Genomic DNA, 20000 nt, shown 5'->3' on the forward strand with positions numbered 1-20000 from the left:
AGTCAGTTGATGAAGCTAGCTAACATTAGCTCCCTCCCCAGCTGTGTTTGGGTTGATTCCGGCCTGCTTCTCTCCGACAGTAAACACTTCTTTATCTCGGCCTCTCATGTTTCACAGCTCGGTCTCTCAGAGCAGAAGAACGTTATCCTTGACCTGCACGCGGACTCCATTTCTTTTGTCTTCAACATTTCACCTTCACTCTGCCGCTCCGCTCCGTCTATCTGCAGGGGGCGCGCGCAGTTATAAAACCCCGCGTGCGTCGAACCACAGATAGAGAACGGCTTACGTCACCACTTCCACAACAACAAGAAGCTGAAAAACAAGGAAGTGAACGATTGTGAAGCCGTAACCTGTTTTAAAGGCCGTGACAAGATATTTACGCAGAGCTCCTCCGTTGAATCTGATATTTCTCAGCCGCAGGATCCGTCTACCACAATGAACAACAAAGGTATTTCTCCAGACCTCGTTTCGCTATTTCGCCAGCTGTCTCCGTTTCACGACGTTGACGATATTACCGGAGATGAAGAGCTGTCGCTATGGCCATCTCAAGCGGACATTAGCTACGTTTGTGACAATAAACTGACGTTTTCTGCCTAAATGTGTTGCACACACGTTGATATTGGGCATCTAATTTATTGTAAAATGCCGTAGATGTAAATAATGACCGCCTAAATTCACTGTCACCGTATATCACCATAGCAATGGTGGCCAGGTCACATATTTTCTAGCTAGCTTAGCTCAATACATGCTATGGCAGCAGAGCTAACATGATTTTACTGTTTTGGTCTACATGCTCCATGCATCTAGCTAATCGATGGCCATAATTTTAACAATAGTCCGTTTTTATTGTTCCCTTGCACATGCAGTGTGTGTGTAGGTATATTTATCTGTACATAACCTCGCTAGTGTTGTATTTTCAGCCCGGCTATATGTGAACATACTCGGATCTTTTGTTGCTACCAGGTTTGAAGCGCTGAGACTCGTGTAGGCCTGAAACCAGCCATTATTTTCACTATCGATTATTTCCTCGAATAATTGCTTTGTTTAGCTAATGTCAGCAAATAGCACAATATGCTCATCACTAGTGCTCATCGTGATGTCTTTAAAGTCTGGGTTTTGTCCGACAGAAATGTCATTTAAAAGCAGAAAATACTCACTGTTGGAAATGGAGCCAGATAATTTTACCGTTTTCGCTCAGAAAAATACTTCAATTATCAATTGGTTTTTAATAACAGTTGACTAATTCAGCTCTATTTAAATGTGTTATACGTTTTTATTGCTGCATTATTTAGTAGTTTTGGACGTTTTGATCAGGTGTTGAACCCTGGCCCTGATGGAAACAGCTGTATTTCCATATACTGGGTTCACAGATGTGTTGTAACAGAGAAGCTATAAGTAGATTAGTGGATCGACAGAAAAGTAAATCCTCAACTCTTTTGATATTGATTTAATCGTTATAGACATTTTTCAAGCTGAAATATAAACAGTTGCTGGTTAAAGCTTCCCCGGTGTTGTTTTATATTGTTATAAACGGAGTATCTCGGGGTTTTGGACTGTTATAGCAGGCACCTTTCACTATTATTATTATTATATATTATTATTATATATTATTATTACTACTATAGATACAGAACAATTAATAACAGACAGATTAATCCATATTGTTGCAGCCCTACATTATAGGATTCAAATTTCTAAGGCCTTTTTTTTATCTTTGTGTATAAAATACATTTTACGTGACCTGGCATCAGAATTAACCACCCCACAAACTCTAAGTACTACAATTCTCAGCTGTGCCTATTTAAATATTAAGATATCTTTTTATAACCGCTGAAAACGTGGTGTTTTCATAATCCTGATGGGAAACACGACATCATAGTCTTCAGAATATGACTAAAGAGATTTTGATGAGAAACACTCAACCTAAATTCTTGTTGAGTGTTGTCACAACACGGCGCCACAAAAACACAATCACTCGCTCACCTGGGAGTTCTGTGTCGCTCTCTGTTAAACGACTATTTGCTTAAAGTGAAACGTTGTTTTGCAGGTTCATATCCACAGCAGGCTGTGTACCCTCAGCAGAGCTCTGCACCTGTATACCCTCCTGCTATGCAAATGTCTCCTCAGGCACCTCCTTACACAGACACACCACCTGCATATTCTGAGGTAACTATTACATTTATTTATCCTATCCTAACGCAATACTTTCAGTGAACAGTTCTAATCAATTATTTCCATGTCTGTCTGCAGATCTACCAGCCCAGATATGTGCTTCCACATCAGGTGCCCGGTCAGGTGGCACAGATGTCCTCTCACTACCCCGGTGCTCAGATGTTTATGCCCATGCAGCCACATATGCAAGTTGGGCAAATGGGCCAGAATGTCCCCATGGCTTACTATCCCATGGGCGCCGTGTACCCCCCTGGTTCAACAGTGATGGTGGATGGTGGCTTTGATGCTGGTGCTCGCTTCACAGCAAGCAGCGGCGTTTCCATCCCAGTGAGTATCCACCCAGTTTAATTATTTAAAGAAGCCACAATGGCTAGAATGTAGTTAGAATTTCACTTAATGTATTATTTTTTACTTAGTTAAGGAAATATTTTAAGATGGTTGCAACAAACCTCTCAAACTGATTCTTTAGATAAAGTTGTGTTTCGTGGAAACGATGTCTGGAATCAAAGGAAGAGGACACGACTTGATAAATGTGCGAAGAGGAAACGTGTTTTAAAAAAGTGAATCTGATCCAAACGTTAGAAACCAACAATAGTTGTTCCAAACGACTCGTTATAGATCAAATCATTTCTACTTTAAGTAGCAGTTTATAGTCCCTTAAGTTTCTTCTTTTGAAGTTATTTAGGATTATTGTGCATCGCCTAATGATTTGAGGAATTCCTCAAGACAACTAGAATGCTATCAGAGAGTGCCGACCTCCACGAGGCCGATGGTGACAGAAACTAACTTCTCTGATCTCTCAATGTGAACTAGAAGGAAACCTCATGTGTTGTATCCTCTTCCTCGACCCACGCTGCAGCCTTCCACCAAGTTCACTGAATATTGTGCCAATAGTTTTTCTGTAATCCTGCAGACAAACCGGAAGTAAGAAACACAAAGTAAGAAACAAAGTGGGGATGATAAATATTTACGGGAATATCCTTAGAACAGGGTTCGAGGTGAACATGCAACCAGCCACAGAGCTACAGCCGTTAGGATGTTGGTCATCTTGCATCTGGAGGACAGAATATATCGTATCCAAAGTTGATCAGCGCTCAATGTTTGTGCTTGTTTCTCTCCCCTCTCCAGCCCCCCCCTCCTGGACATCCCCCCAACGCAGCTCAGCTGGCTGCCATGCAGGGTGCCAACGTTGTAATGGCACAGCGCAAGAATAACTTCTTCCTGGGTGGATCCAGTGGAGGTTATACCATCTGGTAACAGCAACTCCGTCACGCCTAAACCGTGTCCCCCGTCCCAAAACGATGCCCCAGTTCTTCCCCCCCCATCCCATACGCCTCCCTCTTCAGGCTGCTTGGCCATGCCACAATACTGATATCACCTAACGGAATGTAATATTTTAGAGCCCTTGTGAAAGGTACAGTACTCCACTTCTGACCTAGAGATCAAATGATGAATGCCACTGCCTGGGGAGGACAAATGCAAATTTCTAATGTCGTAGAATTCATTCCAAGTTTCCACATCGGGTCTAACCCTGTGGTCATTCCAGATTGGACCTCTTTCAGGCATCTGTATTTGTTCCAGAGACCTGGTCTCCTTTTGATCGAATGGATCACAAATTCCATCGAGATGTTCTTGTATACCTGTAAAAGCTACGTAAATTAAATATTGAGATATCCGATCTGCATTCTATAGTTTAGCAGCTTTATGGTGAAAGTGAAACGCAGTTTACAAAGTTGCAGTTAAAGTGCAAAAAAAAAAATTCCATTTGTCTTTTTTTGAAAACTTCTAGTGTAGTTAAATTAATAAATGTGTAATAGTTTAATGTAAATACCAGTATGATGATCATGAGACGTTGCATCTCAACTATACAACAACAAACAAAAAAATAAGGAGCATCTCGGATGCTTTTAGCTAGACTCGTCTTGTCCTTTGCACAGTATCCAAAATATCTCGGCAAATTGGTCGTACAGTCTCCGACAGATTGTTACGGTTCAATCACTTGTAAATTAAATAAATTAAACTGAAGCAAATAATTAAAGAAAAGATTTCATGCAATATCCAAAGTGGTTTACTGTACCTTGTTGGGCGATTTGTAGATGAACATAGTCAAGTGCCAAAGAGCACTGGGGGTAGCCCCAATTTAAAGCATATTAACTTCAGTAAACTTAAAGGAAAGAACTTTAAAATAAATCCAAATGGTAAGTTGAACGGGAAGGGTGGTTGGTGTAACATTTTAGCCTTTTTTTGTTTTTGTTGTCTCCTGTTTGTATTTCACAGTCGGATACCCAGAGATTATACACTAAATGTTTTATTGTACAGACTTCAAGATCTACTCTCCGCTGTTGTTTCTCTTCGTCTCGTCACACAGGATCATTTGGTATCAAACTAATTTTTTAAGTATTTATTCACCGTAGGAAAAATGTCACCTTTGTGATAGCGTTAGTTTCTTGTCAACGTATTCGAAGCTTGAGGAGACTTTAATAAATATTTCAGTGTTTTTCTTTTTCCTTCATTACTCTCCACATTCCCATGAGTAGTTGATGCATCCGTACGAGCGCGAGCCGCTCGGTCCACGCCGCTCTCGTGTTTGGTTGTGACCGGAAGCGTCACAATTTAAAAGCAAACGTATCGTGGAGTTAGCGAAACGAGACTGTTGGTGAAACGACCGTCAGTCCGACATGACTGCAGATTAATGTCACTTTGTGGGCCGATGGCATCTTTAACTTGTTGCATTCTTTTGCACCTTTACTATGTAGAACATTTGATGAAACACTTTTTATTTGAGATGCAAAGTGAGGTTGCAGCTGAGGGCCGACTCTTTTTAACTTCTGCTTTCATGACTTCTTAAAGAAAGCTATGAGATTTTAAACCTTTTAGATTTCAGAACTTGAAAAACACAAGGTTTAAAAAGACGGCACTAGAACACCAAGTTTAAAACCAACAATTAAAACACAATAAAAGAGGTACCGGTCGTGTGCAGGAGTGGATTCCCTGACGTTGCTTCTTCAGAGGGGTGTGGCGCCCACTTGCAAGTCGAAGTGTTAAATAACCTGCACGTGAATGCGAGGAGGCGCCATCACTCGCAGCATTATTGTTCATTGTTGTGCTGCTAATTAAACGTTAGAATCTTTACATCCTGCGTTATCTGAACTGGATACGTGAACGTGCATCTGTAGATATTCTTCATTTGTGTCTGGTAGCGTCACTGGGTATCCGACACACCGTATCACGTTTTAACAGCTGTGGCCGCCGCGATCGACCTTTAGTGTTTTGCAGCGTTGAGTCCGAGCGACCGGCTGTCTGGACACGTGAACTCTCAGAGCTCGGATGTTCCACTGGTCTCTGCTGGGGAGCGGCCACAGCTGTCAGAACTGTAATGTTGATTTCCTGCTTTGATTGTGTGTAAAGCAGCAGACTGGGGGCTTGGTCCCAGCAATATGAAGTACTGTAAACTACGACTGAACAGTAGATGCTATGCCAACCACAGCTCATGGATTACTCTCTGTTGAAGGATTATGGACATTTATAGTTCAGGGATTCTCTTTACAATATTTTGTAAACATAGATGCATGTACTAAAGTGATGTGATAAGACTTTGGTACACATTCTATCTTTTAAGATTACTAAAGGAGATGAGTGTCAAAGATGGAATACTTTGAGGAAAAGGTGCACTTAACCTTTTTTATACTAAACTTAAAATTTAAAATGTAAGTTTAGAATAAAGGTTATTTTGGAAATTTGAAATGCTGCATGTTTGTTTTAATTTTATTTACATATACGCTGTATTAGAACAGGGCCGTTTTTATTTTTATTTCAAGATTGTGACCTGAGATAACATCTGGGGATTTTGGTTATTGTTTAGTTGTGATTATAGCTTCAGTGTTGTCTTTCCCTGGCCGGGCTTGCATCGCAGGTTCCAACGCTTACGACTTATTACTTGATTGTTTGAGCGGATGCTTCTACTTGCTTGGCCTTCATACCAATATCACTAAAGATTTTTTGTCATAAATAAGTATCACCCACCTTAGTTTAGTATACATACTGTATGAAAGAATCAATAACCAAAATATTGTCACTTTGATATAAAAGGTATTGAGTCAAATATGGATGTGTATTTTTGTCACTCACCGAGCGTTACACCGAGTCGCCAGGAAGGCTGCAAACAACTAATCCGAAGATGTTCTGGAAAACATCTCCATGTTTGAGAGGAATCCCTTAAAGTGGGTGATTAAAGTTTATTGCCTCCACAGCATAAGAATCCAACGGCCCACAAGAAATCTCACCTTTAATAAAGATCAAATTCACTTCTTGGTTTGTCGTTGAGTGTTGAAACTGAAGGTTCGTCTCATCTCGTCAGCTGATCGACTCAAAACTGAACTCCAGCTTCACTCTGAGGAACTTAGAGGACTTCTGTCTCAAACTGTATTATATATTAATACATGTGGTCCAAAGGGAGGAAAGACGTTTCATATTAAACTCTTACACTAACGTGCATGTGCCGTGCATAAACATGCTTGTTATGGTGCATACATCAAAATAATCACTAGTTATGGAAACGTGGGTTACAGTCAGTTATTAAAGGTTACTGTTCCAGATTTATCTAAGAATAATTTACAATCAGGTTACTGTAAAGTGCATTTTCAGACATTTTATTTTGAGAAAAAAAAATTGGCGGCCCCCCCCCCCCCTGCAGTAACTGAGGACCCCCAAGGAGCCGCAGACCCGTAGTTTAAAGTCTTGACGTACTTTGGGCAAGTATACACACACACACGTGTATACACAAGTATATATACACACAAGCGCGTATATATACTTGCTTGTGTATACACACACACAAGTATACATCAGGACAACACATCACATGAAAAATCAAGTCAGAACTTTTATACAAACGCTGACATTGTTTATTAAATGTCTTTTTACACGTCTTTGATATTCAACTTATGAATTCATAGATAAATACTTGATTATGCTCCTTTAGTCTGTTAAAATATAATAAATGTGCAAACACTAAATATGTAACGAGAACTGGTTTTGTGCATTTCTTCAGATTTGTGTTGAAGGGAAAGTAAAACACACACCAGGGTTAAAGGTGTATCTAATGGCACGAGTCCAAACTACTTTTATTACCTTCCATATGCATCTCAAAGCAGGGAAGTCATCGGGAACAATGTCTCGCAGGGAACAATACAACGTTAGGGCTGGATCCAAGGAGGACATTGTTTTTAACTAGTTTATAAAAAGAGGTGTATAGAAAACCTATAAATGTAAAAGTAACTTCCCGACAGCTGAATAAAACATACTGCGGAGAACACCTGATGAATAATGCAGCACCTGCTCCATCAGCTGTGATCTTTGGTTTCACTTCCTGCTCTGCTCCATGTGCAGAAAGGTCACGAACACAGACAGTCCTATTTCATCTCAGTCTTCCAGACTCACTCGAGTCTTCATATGAAGTATTCCTTCTTCTCGCCCACAGCCTGGTTGTTGTACTCGTCGTCCAGGTTCTCGCCCGGAGCCGGCTCCCCCGTCGTCCTGTAGTCTCCTTTGTTGTGGCACAGATACCGGTAGAGCAAGAAGCCCAGAGCGGCCACCGTCAGCAGGATGAGAACCAGCACCACTGGGAACAACAACGGCACAACACTTTTAAACGCTTGTTCTGAGACGTGACGACGAGAAGTTCAGGATGAAAGTTACCTGCTACAACTGTGGAGTCTGGACCACTGGGGGCTGCTGTCGTCACCGCTGAGGGGGTGAAAACAAGCTTTAAACCACCGGTATCATGTGAGGTCAACAGGTCATAAGGTTGTGAGTGAAAGCGTAGGCATTACCCTGAATCATGGTGGTGGCTGCATGCGTGGGGAGCGACTGTCAAAGGCCTCGTATCCGATGCTGCGGAGCAAAAACACGTGTTGATAAAACAAAGTACACAAGTTACAGGATGCTTTGAAGACACGCTCAGCGAACTCACCGTCTGTCAGACTGGAGTTTAAATACGTGGAGAGCGTTGGAGACATCGCACCTGAAACTGGAGAATATTTATTAAAAGGTCTTCAGCACAAAGCGGCTGCTGAATGTGAAACGTGACGCAGTGATCTGATTATTAACGGCTCAAACAAACATGTCGACCTTAATTATTCCAGAATCCTTTGTGATGCAATTATTATTAATTAATATGCAGTCAGATCAGTCTGAATATTAATGATGCACACTGAAGCTTTCAGATGTTTTTTGTGACACATAAAAAGGAATCTTTGTATATAAATGTTTTTAAAAAGAAAATTACAAATATATATTTCTGGTTCACACACACACAGTTCTTATTTTAAATAAATGTAATAGAAATCCACAAATATATATTAACAAGAGAAAGAATCAGCGACGATTTAAATAATTGTTAGTTGCAGCGCAACAAGTTAAAGCGTTTAAAGTTAACATTCAGCAACAAACGTTTATTATTGAATGCCAAACATGTTTTGCTTCAAGGCTCACACGTGAAGTTCCTGTTCTTCCAGCTCAAATGATTCTTAAGTGAAAAGTCAACGGTTTGATGGCGTCACAGGTATTTACTGCAGTCACTGTGACGTCTCACTGGTTTGTGGACGACGGATTGAAGCCTCTAGTTTGGAGTTTTGGCCGTCGCCATCTTGTTTTTTTGGATCCAGCAGTGAAACGAGGGCGGAGCAAAGTTTTAGGGTGAACAAAATGTTACAATTAACTTTCATAAAGTGAAAACACAAACTGTGAAAGAGTTAAAGTTGTAAGATGAAAACACGGACACAGTGGTGACGACCTGTCAATCACAGGTAGCCCCGCCCTAAAGAGACGCTGCTTCATCCTCTATTTGAAATGTTTCCATCAGTTACTAAATAAACATCATGTTGAAGAAGACTTGAAACTACAGATTGAGACGTAAACGCATCAGGAAAATGTTACTGAGGAACTAATCAAGAAGTAGAAACATTTTCTCATAGACTTCTATACAACCAGAGGAGTCGCCCCCTGCTGGAGGTTACAGAGAAGTAGAAAACATTTTCTCATAGACTTCTATACAACCAGAGGAGTCGCCCCTGCTGGATGTTACAGAGAAGTAGAAACATTTCTCATAGACTTCTATACAACCAGAGGAGTCGCCCCCTGCTGGATGTTACAGAGAAGTAGAAACATTTTCTCATAGACTTCTATACAACCAGAGGAGTCGCCCCCTGCTGGAGGTTACAGAGAACGCAGCTTTAAGAAACTTCTGCAGTGGCTTCACTTTTTGGATTTTTTTTTTGAAAGTAGACAAATAGTAATTGAAAGGGCTTTAATTTATACATTTTGTGCAGGAATAGAAATTGAAGGTATTTTACTCTTCAACTCGTGAATAAGGCACGTCCAGCTGGGAGGAGACCCCGGGGAAGACCCAGGACTCGGTGGAGAGATTATATATCGACCCGACCCCGGGTAAGCCGTACACGATGGATGGAACTCGTGAATAAGTCTCTGCTGTGTTCAACACATTCGCTCTTATTGAGCTTCTATAAAGCGATTACTTCTCCGTGTTGCAACAGTAATTAACCTTAATCAGCGTCTCAAACTCTGCCGTGTTGAATTTGTGAGGATTGGACCTGGAAAGTCCTTGAATTTGATGTTAAAGTGTGTGTGGGAACAATGGAAAGTAAAAGCAAAATGTCATTAAAAGAATCAAAAGTAAAAGTCCTTATTAGGCGAGTTGTGTTATATTATTAAGATCATATTTTATAAGATGATTGTTACAGTTTTGTACATAAAGTCTGAATCTGCAAAGTAACTATATCTAATCTTTCAGACAAATATATTCCAGGCTTCAACTAATGATCGTTTTATCCAATTAAGTGATCATTTTCTGAATTAGTCGATTAAATCGCTCAAAAACAAAATATTTAAGTAAAAGCTTCACATTTTATTCTCTTAGAGCACAAGTTGACTTCATCAAATGTCTTGTTTTGTTCGACTAACTGTTCAAAACATAAATATATTTAGTTTGCTGTAACGTAAGAAAGCTGAAAGAATTAAATGTCTTCTGTTGAATAATGATTTTAACATAAATCACTTTATGAAAATAGTTTGGATTAATTGTTGCAGCTTTAGTTCAAGTGGAAGTACGGAGCGGCAGGAAGGAAAAGTTTTACTGAAGTTTAACTACGTGAATATAAAATGTGGGGACAAAAGTAGAAGAAATGCAAATAAGCACTTAATTAAAATAGATTAAAAGACGGTTTGTGCTCGACACCTGAAAGGAACACTAAATAATAATAATCATCTCGCTATCATCAAATCATTTTGGCTGCGTAAATGTACGGCATCAGTTTGTGATCCTGCACCCATCAGGGAGAGAGGCGTCGAGGATTTAAACATAGACTTTGATGCATTTGTATAGTTTGTGCAGGAAACCATGGAAACAGCAGGTATTTAAAGTTAAATTGTGAATCCTCCAGATGTGAAGCTGAGATCAGAGAAAGCAGGATGTTATATTCCTCTACTTTATTATTATTAATGTAGTTATTGAAATTACTTAACTTTATTATCAATTTATTTTGTATTATTATTATCACCATTTATTTAACTTTAATATCCCTCTCCTCCACATTCCTCTGGCCAGTTGAATATATACCGCACGCACGCACACAGTTTATTTCATTTTCCTTAAAATTCGACTTACTAATTATTAAATATGTATTTGATGTCATAGACCAAACCAGAACATAAACAAGATAATTACATTGGTGTGGCCTTTTATTCTGAAGTTGGTGAAAAGATATAAAACAGTATTGAGTGTTTTTAGAGCAGGTTCATTAGGCAGCGGGGGGTTAACGGGAGGGGGGGGGGGTTAACTGACCCGGAGGTTAAGCGTCAACACCTTTTCCACCATTGTTACCGACAAACTGCGTCTCCACACACACACACACACACACACACACACACACACACACACACACACACACACACACACACACACACACACACACACACACACACACACACACACACACACACACAGGGAGTCTTCCTGAAACTAACACAATCAGACATTGTTCATCACAGCTGGGGAGTTTACCTGAGCGCCGCGTCACGAGCCAAACTGCCTTCAATCAGACTCTTCAAACTTCCAGGTGGGTAAAACGAGCGCCCTGAGAGGAACCTGTGTGAGAGTGTGTGAAACTGCGTCTCTGTGAAACCGAGCAGCTCGACTTCTTCTCCCAACAGCACTCGTGAGTCATGCAGCACGCTCTCCATATCCGCCCCTCCCTTTCCTCCCCCCGCCCCGCCCGCGTCAAAGATCGTCTATCAGCAGGAAGTTTCACTCTGACGGAAACACGTGGAGCAGAAGGCAAATCTTTTATATTTATATCTACTGTCAGGATGAAGATTAATTATTTTTATGGTTTAGTCCATAGGTCTTCAACAGGGGGTCCGCGACCCCCAGGGGGTCCGCGGAGGTACTGCAGGAGGGTCGCAAAAATGTATAAATAAAAAAAGAACTCCGATAGCACCCCCCGCCCTCGCACAGAACTCTGACAGCACCCCCCCCCCTTCGTTTGAAGCAGGGGGTCCCTGCTCCATGCTACACCAGTTTGGGGGGGTCCTTGGCCTGAAAAACGTTGACCCCTGGTTTGATCTATTAAATGACTAAAAATACATATTTAAAATAATAATAACAAATATAACTCGAATTTAAGGGACGATGAAATTCCTTTTTCCTTTGTTTGTCAGTGTGACGAAGTACAAACAGTGTGTTGTATATATCCATGTGTGATTCACTGAGGAATGTGCACGTCACAGTTTCTGTTCCTTTAAGGCTTGCTCGCCTAGTAGTGTGTCACTCACTTCCCTCACCTGCTGGCCACGCCTCCTCTGCAGCTCACCTGACTCTCCCTGCTGCAAACAATTAAGACTAGTTGGTATTTAAGCCTCCTGTGGCCCCCACTTCACTGCCAGACTGTACTCCGCATCATGCAAGTCTTTCCAGCGCTCTTCCCCAAACAGATCTTTCATGCCGACCCTGCCTGCCCCCGACCCTGCCTGCCCCCTGACCTGCCTGTTCCCTGACCTGCCTGCCCCCTGACCTGCCTGTTCCCTGACCTGCCTGCCCCTGACCTGCCTGTTCCCTGACCTGCCTGTTCCCTGACCTGCCTGCCCCCTGACCTGCCTGTTCCCTGACCTGCCTGTTCCCTGACCTGCCTGTTCCCTGACCTGCCTGTTCCCTGTCCTGCCTGCCCCCGACCCTGCCTGCCCCCTGACCTGCCTGTTCCCTGACCTGCCTGTTCCCTGACCTGCCTGCCCCCTGACCTGCCTGCCCCTGACCTGCCTGTTCCCTGACCTGCCTGCCCCCTGACCTGCCTGTTCCCTGACCTGCCTGTTCCCTGACCTGCCTGCCCCTGACCAAGCCTGTTTTGGACCCTCCGCCCGGCCCCGACTTACTCATTGCCTGCTACGTAGTGATGGCGAGATGAAGCTTCATCCAATTGGTTCGCTCATGGGTCGAAGCTTCATTTGCTCTACTGCGCCATCAAGTGGACAATAAATGTAAAACCGGCGAAGTGCAAGGCTGCGGTGGAGTTAAAGGATCTGCCCTGAAGATTCTTTGACGCACACATCTAAGCCTGAATATAATGTTCTATTTAAAACTAAAGATGTTGTTACGTGTTCTTGAGAAGAGAGTGCCTTACATGATAGTGCAGTTTAAGATCGGACAGAGAGGAAGGGGAATGACGTGCAGCTAACAGCAGCAGGTCTGCTTCGAACCCCGGGCCGCTGCGGCAGGCATGTGAATGTGGGTCGCCTGCTCTACGAGCTGCGCCACCAGGGATGTGTAATGTACACGTTGGATGTACATTATCTTTTCAACAGATTCAGATTTGGTATCTTTACTCGCTCACAGGGAAGATGATGCTGGCGTGCGTAACAACTGTTTGGCTAGTTGGCTGGCTCCATAATGATCCACTACAAACGCAATACCAACAACTGAACAGCAACAACGCATACTACGACAACAACCCACACATTATATATTATATAAAGTGTTGATTATGAGGGGGCTCAAGTGCGGTTCGCTCCCCCTTATATTTCAAATCGCACGCCAAACCCGCAAACGGCAGGTTCGCGAGGACGTCATCGACACAAGCCTCGATACTCGACACGCGCTTCGAAGCCTCGCACAGAAGGACACATCACTACCTACCTGTGGAGCAGTGTCCTCGGCTGTAACCCTAACCCTGACTACTAATACAGGTCATCCTGTGTGCTGCTTGTGTCCACCGCCGACTTGTTGTGACCGTGCAGGTGTGTGCGAGGAAGATAAATAAATGGTAATCATTTTGTTCTATTTCAATAACTACAAAAATAAACATGAGTCAAATGAAAGTAAATTATTTGTAAGGGGTTTGACAATGTGCTCTCACGTAAGTGGAACAACATCTAACGACAATCTCAGACAAAATAGTGCCTCTGAAATATAGGAATAAAGTACATATATGTATAAGCAGGTTGTTCAGTGTTCTGTATAAACCCAAATTACTGTTTTATACAACCAACAGTCCAAAAACCTTTAATTTAATATCAACGTCTGAAAAACTGAGCAAATCTTCACGTCTGAGAAGCTTCTCTGCATTTTATATATCAAACAATGAATCCAAAAAAGTAAACATGTTGATTCTTCTAAGCCTGAAAGTGTTCCAGGTCACCTGGACTCTCGGGGTTCGTGTTGCTCTACACACGTGTGAAGGATTCAAACACATCGAAATATAACAACTTTTACAGAATGCTTCTTTAACTCGCTGCACTCCACGCAGTGTGCCGGGGGGGGCACGCAGTGTGCTGGGGCGCACCCGACATCCTTCCTGCACCGTAAACAAGCTGCGGAGACCTGCTGGCTCATCTTAGTGGCGTAACTTCTATGTTTGGTCTAATGGTTGGCCTTCATATTCAGCTGGATATCATTCGGAATAATGTTACATTTAATCTTTGTTTATTACATTATCTTTTATCACTGGTGTGATCACGACAAATATATCCAAAAATATTAATGAATTAAAGAAAACACTCCAATAAGAGGCCGCGTGCCGCCCAGTCGTTACACAAAGCAGCTGTTCTTCCTGTTTGTGACACGAGGTCATCATCTGGGTGACTTCAGTTTTCACTCACTCGGTGCTCAGGGAGATCAGGGAGATCAGGGAGATCAGGAAGTGGTTTCTGTGTCCTCTGAATATAATAAAAGTCTTTGTTGTTACAGGAAGGGAGACTTCAGGAAGCTCCCACATGAAGTCACAGCTGCTCCTTTAACTGCTGGAGGCCACGAGGACCTTTAAGAAGCCGCTACGCCCTAAAATAAATCATTTCAAAACAAATAAACTTAAAATGTTTTAAAATATGTCCATTTATTAATTCATGTATGTGATCTAATTTATTTTTATTACTGTTATTTATATTTGTTGTTTAGGATATTTATTTATTTACGTGGTTATTATTATTATTATTATTATTATTATTATTATTATTATTATTAACCACGTAAATATCCTAAACAAAAAATATAAATGATTATTAAGAATAATAAGAATCATGTTGGGGGGGTAGCTTTAAATGAAGATGAATGTTTTGTTCACGATGAAGTGAGAATGTGTGCAGAGTGAGACCTCCTCGTTTCCCTCAGAAGCACAGCTGTTGACACCTTATTTAAAATGTAATTAAGACAGAAGGATTTATTGTGTTTACATTTCATAATCATTTCTACACATCTCTTTATGCATAATCAACATATTGCTGCACAACACCCCTCGTTCAGAATGACATCATGATTTATGCTCATTAACAGATTGAGTGAAAAAGATCAAAGTGAAATGTGAAATAAAGAAAAACATTAATGTTTGCTAAACATAAACTCTGATTTTAAAATGTTTGGTGCAGAATGTTGGAATCTGTCCTGCAGAAATGTTTCAACATGGCGCTCACACACTTTACTGTATGATTTCAATAAAGGAGAAATATGAAACTCCTGACAGTTTGACATTCACAGCTGCCGGCTCCACATTGGTCTCCGTGCAGCTGCTGACTTCACTCTTCTGACTCCTGTGTCTGAATCTACACGGGGAACATTCACCACACGCTCAAACACACAAACAACAACGTTCGTAATAAGAAGACGACAGATGAGGAACAACATACAAACCTGAAGTGTGAAGACTTCAAACGTCTGTGCTCTTGGAGTCCGCAGCTCTCTCTGCAGGAGCTTCCTGCAGGAGACAGAGGGAAGTGTTCAGCTGTTCTTTAGGAACAATACTGCAGGATGGAAAGAGTACGAGTCCTGCGTTCAGAATGTAGCTTAAGAATAAAAGTCATTCTCTAATTATTATATATAAATGTGCTGCATTATTATTTTGTAAAGCTGCAGGTCTTGTATGAAAAGTTCTCTATAAATAAAGTTTATTATCAAAATATATCATATCATTATGTTGCCATGGGATCAATAAAGTTTGATCTTAACCTGTGATACATACATGTGTTGTATCATCAATCTGAATAATCTAACCCAAACTGAAGTTTGAGATTGGATTGTAGTGGAGTAGAAGTATAAAGTAGCTCACAATGAAACCCTACAGAGAGGACTTCTGCGTCACTATTCCTCAGGTAGAAGACAAACCTTGTGAGGCTTCTTGGTGTCGGAGCTGAAGCCGGAGACTTCTCCGTTCTCCGGGCCGTTAGCTGTGGAGGAGTCCGGCTGCAGCGGGTCGTCTCCTCTCTCCTGGATGTGCAGCGGGCCGTCCTCTGCTGCAGACAGCTGCAGCTCCAGACTCTCTGAGTCACAGGAGTTGTTGAGTTCAGAGCTGCTCTGACTGGCTGCAGCTTTGTCTCCCTTCTTATTCTCAGCAGACTCTGCAGGAGGCTCCTCTTCCTTCACTGCCTCCTCCTCCTCCTCTTCCAGCTGACTGCTTCCCTCTCCGGGCTTCAGCTGGTCTCCAGCTGCACAACCGTGGCCCTCACTGCGGCAGGATGCTGCGTCCAGGTCCCTGGACTCGGCGGTGGGGCTCTCCGGGAGGTGTGGGGAGTGTGGGGAGACTGCAAGGGTGCTGCTCTCCCTGGACAGCGTGCCGTGGCGAGGCTTGTCCGGGGACCTGAAGCTAAACCTCTGGCCTGGTTTAGGACTGTAGCTCTTGTGGAACTCAGAGAAACTGGATTTCCAGGCTTTAGGGGACATCAGAGAGCGTCTCTTCAGGGAGCCATACCTGAAGGGTCATCAGACAGGAAGGACATGAGTTGTAGTAGGCTGGCTGCAAGGAGACGTGTGTGTGTGTGTGTGTGTGTGTGTGTGTGTGTGTGTGTGTCTGTGCGTGTGTGTGTCTGTGTGTGTGTGTGTGTGTGTGTCTGTGCGTGTGTGTGTCTGTGTGTGTGTGTGTCTGTGTGTGTGTGTGTGTGTGTGTGTGTGTGTGTGTGTGTGTGTCTGTGCGTGTGTGTGTCTGTGTGTGTGTCTGTGCGTGTGTCTGTGCGTGTGTCTGTGCGTGTGTGTGTCTGTGTGTGTGTGTGTGTGTGTGTCTGTGCGTGTGTCTGTGCGTGTGTGTGTGTGTGTGTCTGTGCGTGTGTCTGTGCGTGTCTGTGTGTGTGTGTGTGTGTGTGTGTGTCTGTGCGTGTGTGTGTCTGTGTGTCTGTGCGTGTGTTTGTGCGTGTGTGTGTGTGTGTCTGTGTGACTCACCGCTGCATCCCCTTCAGAGAGAACAGTTTGTGTGGATGCTGCTCCTGCAGCTCTTTGATCACGTTCTGTAGATCCATGTTGATCTGACGGAGGAGGAAACATTACGACTACGTTATAACACAACGTTATAACACAACGTTATAACACAACGTTATAACACAACTTTATATATATATAATAATGAGCACTGTGGAGTAACGTACCATGCTCATCTCCTTATAGAAGATGTTCCGTAGATGTGACACGGCTGAGAACACGACCACGAAGCATCCGACACGGCTGAGAAGGAAGAGACGAGTTTAAATATGAACCATGTGTGTCTGTGTGTGTGTGACATGTTCCCCTTCACTTGTTCCCCTTCACATGTCCCCCTTCACTTGTTCCCCTTCACATGTCCCCCTTCACTTGTTCCCCTTCACATGTTCCCCTTCACTTGTTCCCCTTCACATGTTCCCCTTCACTTGTTCCCCTTCACATGTTCCCCTTCACTTGTTCCCCTTCACATGTCCCCCTTCACATGTTCCCCTTCACTTGTTCCCCTTCACTTGTTCCCCTTCACATGTCCCCCTTCACATGTCCCCCTTCACATGTCCCCCTTCACATGTTCCCCTTCACTTGTTCCCCTTCACATGTCCCCCTTCACTTGTTCCCCTTCACATGTTCCCCTTCACTTGTTCCCCTTCACATGTTCCCCTTCACTTGTTCCCCTTCACATGTCCCCCTTCACATGTCCCCCTTCACATATCCCCCTTCACATGTTCCCCTTTACTTGTTCCCCTTCACATGTTCCCCTTCACTTGTTTCCCTTCACATGTTCCCCTTCACTTGTTCCCCTTCACTTGTTCCCCTTCACTTGTTCCCCTTCATATGTCCCCCTTCACTTGTTCCCTTCACATGTTCCCCTTCACTTGTTCCCCTTCACATGTCCCCCTTCACTTGTTCCCTTCACATGTCCCCCTTCACTTGTTCCCCTTCACATGTTCCCCTCCCCTTCACTTGTTCCCCTTCACTTGTTCCCCTTCACTTGTTCCCCTTCACATGTCCCCCTTCACTTGTTCCCTTCACTTGTTCCCCTTCACATGTCCCCCTTCACTTGTTCCCCTTCACATGTTCCCCTTCACATGTCCCCCTTCACTTGTTCCCCTTCACTTGTTCCCCTTCACTTGTTCCCCTTTACTTGTTCCCCTTCACATGTCCCCCTTCACTTGTTCCCCTTCACATGTTCCCCTTCACTTGTTCCCCTTCACATGTCCCCCTTCACTTGTTCCCCTTCACTTGTTCCCCTTCACTTGTTCCCCTTCACTTGTTCCCCTTCACATGTTCCCCTTCACTTGTTCTCCTTCACATGTTCTCTTTCACATGTTCTCCTTCACTTGTTCCCCTTCACTTGTTCCCCTTCACATGTTCTCTTTCACATGTTCTCCTTCACATGTCATGTGACAGAAAACCTTTCACCTCTCAAACAGCACGGGCAGCTCCTCCTTCAGCTCCTCGTTGATGCCTTCGTACACACTTCTGGCTGCATGCATGTCTTCTTCTGCCTGCAGAGGTTGAAGCACACAGACATGAAGAAGAGACGTTATTATTATTGTTTCATAAAACTCTCAAAACTCTAAACACAAAACTGAAGAGAGTTCATGATCATGTCAAACCTCTGCGCACAGCGCTAACATGAATATCTGTCTTGCAGAGCACCAGAGCAAATGTACTTCTGGGTTTTGATCCAATTTGTGCTTCAGACTTCTGCAGAAATGTGATTTAAAAAGTCTGTTTGAGTGAAAGCAATGTGTACGGTGAGTGGAGCGGTCTGCAGCCTTACTGTCGTCACACTCGTGCGCACGCTTCTGTTTCTGCACCGACCTTGTTGATCTTCACGTCGTCTCTCTTCTTGGCAGTCTGCAGAGCCTCCAGGTGGTGCAGAGTGGAGTCGTAGTCCACCAGCTTCCTTCCCCTCTTGGCTACTTTCTCCTGCAGGTTGAAAACGAAGCTCCAGATATAACGTGTGTGTGTGTGTGTGTGTGTGTGTGTGTATATTCACTTGTGTTTGCTCGTCTCACCCTGACATCTGGGAATTGGCTCACGTAGGACTCCATGGTGCGCACGGCCTGATCCAACAGCTTCACCTCGAAGTCGTTCCACAGGAGGTCCTCTCCCTTATTAAAACATGCAGCATAAATAAATCATTGATTATGTATGAAGAGAGGGAGCGACGAGGCGTTCAGGGCCCCCAACGGTGTGTGAAAGCTGCATCCTGAGGATCACACTCACCTCTACGATGCCTCCAAGATCCTCCTCTCCAGCCCAGTCCGTCTCGTAGGAGTCGAACAGAGACTGGGAGAGACGTCTGGAAGCTTCTCGCATGTCTGTGAAAAGCACAATCGTCCATATGAGACGTGCAGAGGACACAAACCTGCAGCATTTACAAGCAAAACGAATGTCCACCTCTGACTGCATTGATGTAGTTCCTCAGGTCCTTGTACATCCTGTTCCCGTCGGTCTGCAGACAGAAGAGTTTATGATTTTATGATGTTTGACTCAATAAATGAATCGTTCAAACATTAAAATCTATTTTACTGACAAAATAAGCACAAAAATAGCTCCATAGTTCTTGTTTTCTCACTCATTTGAATTCAGATATACTCTACACATGTCATGGTTTATTGTATTTCTTTAGGTGTCTTTATGTTTCAATTCAAATTGTATAATCTTTTTTATAATAGTTAAATATTTGCTCTTATTTGTGCACCAAAGTAAATTCCTTTTTATGTGAAAACCTACTTTGCAATAAGCTGAATTGAGATTCTGAATGGAGGTAGTTTTGTGAACTGTCCCTTTAGTTACCTGCTGGTCATTAAACTGGTGCAGGAAATGTTCAAACTGGTCGTCTCTGCTCTCCACCGTCTTCCCCAGCCTCTGCAGAACCTGCACAACACACGCGTCAGAGCAGCGGAGGCTAAAGGTGAGCTTCATGATCACGTGCAGATGATTTCTCACCTTTTCTTTGCTTCTGCTCAGCTGTCTTTGGACTTTCTTTGCAAAGTCACCAGAGTTGCCTTTTGGACTGTCGGCCATTTTTAAAATCTTGATTGTGTTTCTTCCTGATGAAGAAGAGAAACAAAGA

General features: G+C 43.1%; 2 protein-coding genes across 4 annotated transcripts in view; one reads left to right on the plus strand and one right to left on the minus strand.

Moving 5' to 3' along the window:
* The first annotated feature begins 249 nt into the window (after positions 1-249).
* Positions 250-6476, plus strand: dazap2 (DAZ associated protein 2). 3 transcript variants are annotated; one of them, XM_029426494.1, is made up of 4 exons: positions 250-448; positions 2048-2166; positions 2251-2499; positions 2986-3110. In XM_029426494.1, exons 1-4 carry the CDS (start codon positions 436-438, stop codon positions 3049-3051), a joined length of 447 nt encoding a protein of 148 aa, XP_029282354.1. In that variant the 5' UTR covers positions 250-435; the 3' UTR covers positions 3052-3110. The 3 variants fall into 3 exon arrangements, with proteins under 3 accessions (XP_029282354.1, XP_029282355.1, XP_029282353.1); XM_029426495.1 differs by having other exon boundaries at positions 2989-3066; XM_029426493.1 differs by lacking the exon at positions 2986-3110 and adding an exon at positions 3301-6476 and having other exon boundaries at positions 252-448.
* An 8357-nt stretch (positions 6477-14833) lies between these two features.
* The window catches only part of bin2a (bridging integrator 2a), a 7143-nt gene continuing 1976 nt past the window's right edge, over positions 14834-20000 (minus strand). The window contains exons 2-13 of the mRNA XM_029426496.1: positions 19874-19973; positions 19721-19801; positions 19322-19376; positions 19148-19242; positions 18937-19032; positions 18740-18847; positions 18335-18420; positions 17083-17158; positions 16880-16962; positions 15833-16415; positions 15362-15425; positions 14834-15273 (exon numbers count right to left, since the gene is read on the minus strand). Of these exons, the coding sequence (XP_029282356.1) occupies positions 15378-15425; positions 15833-16415; positions 16880-16962; positions 17083-17158; positions 18335-18420; positions 18740-18847; positions 18937-19032; positions 19148-19242; positions 19322-19376; positions 19721-19801; positions 19874-19973 (1411 nt within the window). The 3' untranslated portion in view covers positions 14834-15273; positions 15362-15377. The remainder of the gene's footprint in view (positions 15274-15361; positions 15426-15832; positions 16416-16879; positions 16963-17082; positions 17159-18334; positions 18421-18739; positions 18848-18936; positions 19033-19147; positions 19243-19321; positions 19377-19720; positions 19802-19873; positions 19974-20000) is intronic.

Source organism: Cottoperca gobio, unplaced genomic scaffold, assembly GCF_900634415.1.
Source record: "Cottoperca gobio unplaced genomic scaffold, fCotGob3.1 fCotGob3_189arrow_ctg1, whole genome shotgun sequence".
In the NCBI taxonomy this organism is placed as follows: domain Eukaryota; kingdom Metazoa; phylum Chordata; class Actinopteri; order Perciformes; family Bovichtidae; genus Cottoperca; species Cottoperca gobio.